General features: G+C 39.2%; 1 protein-coding gene across 1 annotated transcript; it reads right to left on the bottom strand.

The window, feature by feature from the left end:
- LOC133523071 (uncharacterized) lies at positions 1-5,809 on the bottom strand. Its single transcript, XM_061858575.1, has 4 exons — positions 5,706-5,809; positions 1,835-1,999; positions 1,485-1,634; positions 1-279 (listed from the first exon to the last, which is right to left on the bottom strand). Exons 1-4 carry the CDS (start codon positions 5,769-5,771, stop codon positions 130-132), a joined length of 531 nt encoding a protein of 176 aa, XP_061714559.1. The 5' UTR covers positions 5,772-5,809; the 3' UTR covers positions 1-129.
- Positions 5,810-6,455: the final 646 nt, after the last annotated feature.

Here is a 6,455-nt window from a genome sequence, read left to right as displayed (position 1 = left end):
CTATTTGTATTATTATTTTAACAAGCATGAATTGCAAACACATTAATCTACTCGTACTCCTGGTGTTTCAAGCGTTATATTACGATATATGTCGCAAGCAGATTGGCCTGTAATCTGTGATATGATTACTTACTTTACGGTCATACGTAGCTCATGGCAGAGCACAGTAGAGCCGTTATAAACCAGTGTCATTTTGGATAAGATTCTTCCCCTTAAATTGTAGTTCGGCACGCTGTGCAACACGGTGTTCAAGTCTATATTATTAACATCGTAGGTGCCCTGGAATATAGATTTTTGTTGTTATTATATGGTAGCAGCATCGAAACATATTCATTTCCCGAGGAATATTCTGTTAGCCTTCACTGCGACTCAAACTACACGCAGCGGGCATTCAACGCTCTTCGAGTACAGTATAACAAAGCCTTCAGAGTGCTGGTGGGGCTCCCACGTTACTGCAGCAGTGCATCAGCGATGTTTGCGCACGCGCGTACAGAGGGGTTCAGCGCCGTGGTCTGCCGATGGGTGGCGTCATGCGCAAGCCGCAGGGGAGCTCCAACAGCATCCTGAAGGTCATTAGTGAGAAGCCGGACTGCCATATTTTGCGGCACTGGGTACGATCGCATGCTCACGTACCTGGTGTCCCACAAGTAGGAATTAAATTAGATTATTTTATTTCATTTCATTTTATTTTATTCATTGTTTCATTAGATAATATTTGCAATTTTCAAAATTTCCCCGTATTTGAATTTACCTACCCCAATTCATCCTCACCATGTCTTTTACGCGGCCTTAAAGTGCACCAATGTTAGTACGAGGGAGATTCATTGTGAGTTAAGCTAGGTTTAGATGAAGTCAGCCAATTTCACTGGCAGCCAGCGCTGGCTTGATATTGGCCTCGTATATTAACAGTTTTTTAAGACAAGCTATACCCCGGGTACGTCCTTAAACTATATCCAAAAGAGAGGTATGGGCATTTTGAATGTCATCTCGCTTTGTCTGGTAGGGCACAGCGGATATCATTCCAGATCTAGAGCAGAGCCCAACTGGGGAAGTACCTTTACCTTACAGAAAACCGCAGCCAAATAACACTAGACCTTACTTATAGTGTTGTGTTCCTGCTGGTGAGTAAGGTTGGCTCAACGAGGGTTCGGAGTGTTAGGATCGGCAACGCGCATGTAACTCCTCTGGGGTTCCAGGTGTTCATAGACTACGGAGACTGCTTATGCTGCCGTATGTTTGTTTGCTGACGATGTAGTATAAAAAAATGCACTGGCGGGAATAGAGCGCCGGCAACCCATTGGCCTACAATAAACAACACGGGCCAGGCCAGCGCAGGCTTTTCTGGGGACTGGTTTACTAACTTCGTCTAAACCTCGCTTTAGTTTACACAGTCAGCTACTTACATAGCAAGTTTATTGAACCAAAGCCGGCAATGCCCTTTCTCAAATCATTTGTGTTACTCTGCCAATAGACACTAAACTTACCCGGCGTACTCGGCAATCTTTCTTGTAGTAACGAAAATTACCCATGGTCAGGAAAGTCTTGCCCATCCAGCTCTGACATGAGACGTTCTCTATCACTAATTCCACATCTTCTTTCCCGAAGTTGCCGACGTTATAACTGGTAAGGCTGAACTAAAACGTAAGATAGAAGCATAGATTTCAAATTAATCGGGTGTGATGGTTCAAATTCCGTCAAGTTCTCAGAAAAAAAAATTAAACAAGAACCAGATATTTTTTAACTGAAATATATTCGTATATTCGCTGTACTAAGACAATTTTACTAATAGTTCAAGAATATTAAGAAAGTTTATCTTAAGGGGTGTTTATCTCACGTTCAGAAAAGGCACTTCTTCCAAGACCATGTAGCGTCCACTGAGGATTACTTTGTTTTTTTGTTTTCGAATGTTGAATGTCGCCACAATGATGGGCTTCTTATTATACGGCGGGTTCGGATTAAGGCAGTTATTCATGTTTTCTAAAATAGCCTCGTATTTATCCTAAAAAGAAAGAAGAGTAGGTAGTAGGTAGGTGGAGGTATTGCAGCGTGACATTATTGCCGACAGCATTACTGTCGCAAATGTCAAAGTCTATTTTGCTGTCCAAAAGACATTTTTCACATTTCCAGCAGCAAAACAGTTACTAATTTACTCGTTCATACAAAATGTGTACAGCATTATTGTGTAAACTAACAATAAGGCACTATACAAATTGATTGTTAAAGGAAAAGTATATGGTACGGCCGTGCTTTTTTGCTCGACTTGGTGGGGGCACTGCCGTGCCCCCAGATACAAGAAATAACAGAAACATAAAAGAATTTGGTGAAATCCAGAGTTTCACAATACTACTGGACATATCCGACTTATTTGCCCAGGGCGTGCAAAAATATCACTTTCTGGTGCCCATGACTGAAGCGAGTTCAAGAGTCTTAGAGCTCGCACGGCTTGAGAGTTTCTGTGCGCTACAGTGCGTGTGGTTGGGACTGCCAAGAGATTGTAAGTTCGTGACCTCAGGAAAGTTTTGTTTTATGCACAAATGGGATGATGATCAATTCTTGCTACCAAATCTGGACCGTCAGCGTCACTACGTAAGACGCTGAACGTTATACGAAGGAGGCTAAAATTGCGCCGTACCTCAAGGGAATTGGACCCAAGCGATCCTAACAGATATTTGGTAGGATATTGGAAGGGATAATATGTATGAATTTTTTTGTACAGAAACCTGAGAAAGGTTTTTATGGACTTTTTCCTAAAACAGAGCGTAAGGTTTCTCAGCCGGATTCCATACGATTCTGGCTGCCTCTAACTTGCTCCGGACCAGGGACGTGTAGAGCAACTTGACGGCTCTTGGATTGTTAAAATCGCGCGCATTTCTCTTAAAAAATCCTTGTCTCTTGTAACAGTACCAGTTAACCTTGAATGTGGTCTTGGAAATTAAGGAACGTGTCAAAAACGCCGAGGTCCCTTACAGTTGTCACACGTATGATGGGTTCGGACCCAAGCACATACTGGCCTATAAGTGGATTTGTCGAGCGAGTGAAGGACACAAGCGATGTTAAAATGCATTTTGCTGCAGCAGTAATGCTGGTGTATTCTGAATCCAAACGGTACCTTATAGCAGCGTTGCGTGGTGTATACACGAAAAAGGGACCTTTAATCAACATACATAGGTCCTAAATTTCAAGATTGTTCTAGAGATTTTGAGCTTTGACATAGCTCGATTACGATACGAATACTTAGGTAGTGGCACGTGCCGTTTTAGTTAACAATGGACAAAGGATAAGCCGTTGGGGGCCAGCTACAAATCTAACAATTATACAAAAGTATATACTTTATTGTACACAAAAAGAAACACAAGATACAAAGTTCCAGAGTATCTTAAAAACAACAGAGACGAACTTATCTCTTAATAGGATCTCTTCTAATTAACCTTTGACGAATATAGTAAAACTCTTTATTGCACACCTCACATAGATTACAGTAAATGTACAGAAACATAACCGTAGTAAACTTTACATTTAAAGAACGGAGGAGCAGAGTTCTCTTAATTCCTCATGGAATCCATCATCAGAAGTCACCTTGACAAATAGAAGTAGGTTTTTATTGACAATAACAATATACATAATGGATATATACAGATGATTACTATAACTAGCTTATATCTAAAATAGGCCCTTGAGGCATTGTACCAAGGATGCTGGCGGCATTTCCTCGTTGTATCGCAATACTGATACGTTGTGCGAGGAAGCCGCCAGCTCTTCGGTCACCAGTTACGTCAAACAGACGTTTCGCGATTTCTCCAAAAAACTTGTGCGCGCTGGGACCCCATGGACCTAGAGTTTCAACGCCAAAAGGTACAAAATGGTACTTTTTGTTTAAAGACATAACTCTTTGAACAAACATAAGGTCACTGTGGGCAAGACCGTCTACAAGGCAAGTCCGTCAACACATTATAACTTTTGAATTAGAAAGCGTTTGCCGCTTTGGCGTCGAGTTTATAAGTCTGTTTTTCGCGCTTGTTCCCTCACTCTAAAACAGATGGCGTTGTGACAACGAACTTCAGAGCAATCCGCGTGAACAAGTCATTACGTGTATGGAACTCGAAGTGATAGTGCGACAGTCTCTGCAAATAAAATTGTTAAAAATAGTTTGTGACAAGATTTTGCACCAGAAATTGACTACGTAAGTAATATAAGACCCGGCAATCTTTATTATGTGTTTAAATTATCAGATATTGGCTTAGTTTTGTAATTATACGTTCCATCATTCATCACATTAAAATTTTGCTAAGTTGGAAAGTCCGTCTACTATGCACCAGGCAAGTCCGTCATATGCCGGACTTTCCTTGAATCAGAGGTTACCAACTGTTAAATGGCTTCAATATTATTTATTATGATTTTATAAGGTCACTACAGATACGCATCTTTACGACATTGCGCATGATGTTTGTGTTTGTTAACAATTTTAATCTCGAAACTACTAAAGAAATGTGTTCTTCATCCTCAGCACTATGTAACCGAAAATACAAATAAGAAAATACCTATTAAGTAAATAAATAAATAAATATTGGCCGCAAACTAAGCATAGCTTAGCTTTTACTATTGGTGCTAGGCGACGACATATACAAACTTATATAGATAAATACATAAAAAACAAACATGACTAGAGGAACAAATATCTGTGTAGATTATACAAGCAAATGCCCCTACCGGGATTCGAACCCCTGATCATCGCCTTCATATGTTATATTATTTTACCTACTACTAGTATACACTCTTGAATTTTTGAATACGGTTGTACAGTCATATTTTCTTGACAGTTTTGAAGATTAAAATCATTGCAGCCATATCAGTCCGTACGTATTTTTTATTTCGGAACATTTATTGTACTTATCGTGGTTTAGGCGTTTTGCCTACACCGTGATACAAGGTTACGCGCCACGCCAACGCTGTACCGCGCGTGCCACGCCGCTATGTGACGTGGGTTCTTCGCCTTAGTTATCCTGAAAATTTACGTATGTAGGGTACCTACTTGTGTTATGGAGTTTGATTTGCCAATCACTATTTGATTTAAACTTAAACGGTGTTCGTAGTTTAAAATTGCTACTACTATGAGTTTATTTATGTAACCCTCTTTGATCTCCGTAAATTTAAAACAACGAGTAACTTTAAAATGACTATTGGTATTTTATTTGAGAAGTCCAAAAAATAAGTACGTATAATTATTTTCCAAAAAAGGTTTACCACCCCATTTACGTAATATATGCCGGACTTACCTTTTAATAAGAAAAATTGTGTTTATTTCGAATCTAAACCCTATATTAACAAGTTTAGAGTACACTTTTCATTGTCTTGTTTCATTCTTTGTAAGGATTCGAATACGAACACATAAGCACCTATAGTATGGCTGATATCGTTACTAGACGGACTTACCTTAAACTACACGGGAAGTCCGTCTACTCGCCGAATTTTTAAAAATACTATTGTTTTTGCTTAATTTATGATTAAAATGATCTGTCACTATAGCTTAACTATTATTTATGAAATTCTTCATCGTATGTGATTACAAGCGGTCACGTACGTGAATAATTAACGGAGCTAGAATACTCCAATGTGAAAAATAAATAAAGTATGCCGGTCTTGCCCACAGTCACCTTAATCCATTTCTGATCTTCAATCAGCAGTTCTACTTTGAATAAATTACTTACAGAACGTCCATTAGTATTGGAAATACAATAAATCAGCGCACACATAACGAAACGAATACGAGTCATTTTACGCAACAAACGTTTCTAAACTGACCAGCTAGTATTATACGAAAACTGATTGATAACAATCTTAAAAGTTAATGATCTAGTTTTAATAACCATAATTATACCTATTCTAGTAAAATCATATAAAAATCATCATTTAAAAAACCGGCCAAGCGCATGTCGGGCCATGCTAGGGCTCCGTAGTTACTCTTCCGTCACAATAAGCTAAACTGGAGCTTAAAGTATGGTAGATTGTTAACCAAGGGATGAACTGTGGGTGTACGTCTTTTTACTATCTTTTTACTAACTCAAAAACAGCTAAACTGTACCCCTAGTGTAAATTTGATCGACATCATAACGTGACGAACGCGTTTGCGTTAAGTCTCATTTTGTATAGGATTTTGAGTTTCCAAAACGTCCCGCTTGGCGCGCTCTTTCTAAATCCAATACAAAATGAGACTAAACGCTAACGCGTACGTCACGTATCGAAATCGAATTTATTTACACTAGGGGTACAGATCATATCCGCTATAGTTTTCATTTAATGTCTTTCTTAAGCTCTACTTCCAAGATTATTTCATATTTTTTTGGACCTATGGTTCAAAAGTTAGAGGGGAGGACACATTTTTAATATTTTGTCCTCCTACCACCTTTACGCTGATGACCTTCAAATATACTCTCAGGGCTCTGTTGCCGATCTACCAC

Source organism: Cydia pomonella, chromosome 11, assembly GCF_033807575.1.
Source record: "Cydia pomonella isolate Wapato2018A chromosome 11, ilCydPomo1, whole genome shotgun sequence".
Classification (NCBI taxonomy): Eukaryota; Metazoa; Arthropoda; class Insecta; order Lepidoptera; family Tortricidae; genus Cydia; species Cydia pomonella.
This window is presented reverse-complemented; position numbering and strand designations above follow the sequence as displayed.

What these genes read in the sequence shown, in the direction of transcription:
- LOC133523071 (XM_061858575.1), bottom strand. Translation starts at nt 5,771, where the DNA reads ATGACTCGTATTCGTTTCGTTATGTGTGCGCTGATTTATTGTATTTCC. An exon ending in CCAATACTAATGGACGTTCT is followed by an intron (nt 2,000 to 5,705) that starts GTAAGTAATTTA and finishes CTTTCTTTTTAG; the next exon opens with GATAAATACGAGGCTATTTT. An exon ending in AAGAAGTGCCTTTTCTGAAC is followed by an intron (nt 1,635 to 1,834) that starts GTGAGATAAACA and finishes CTTACGTTTTAG; the next exon opens with TTCAGCCTTACCAGTTATAA.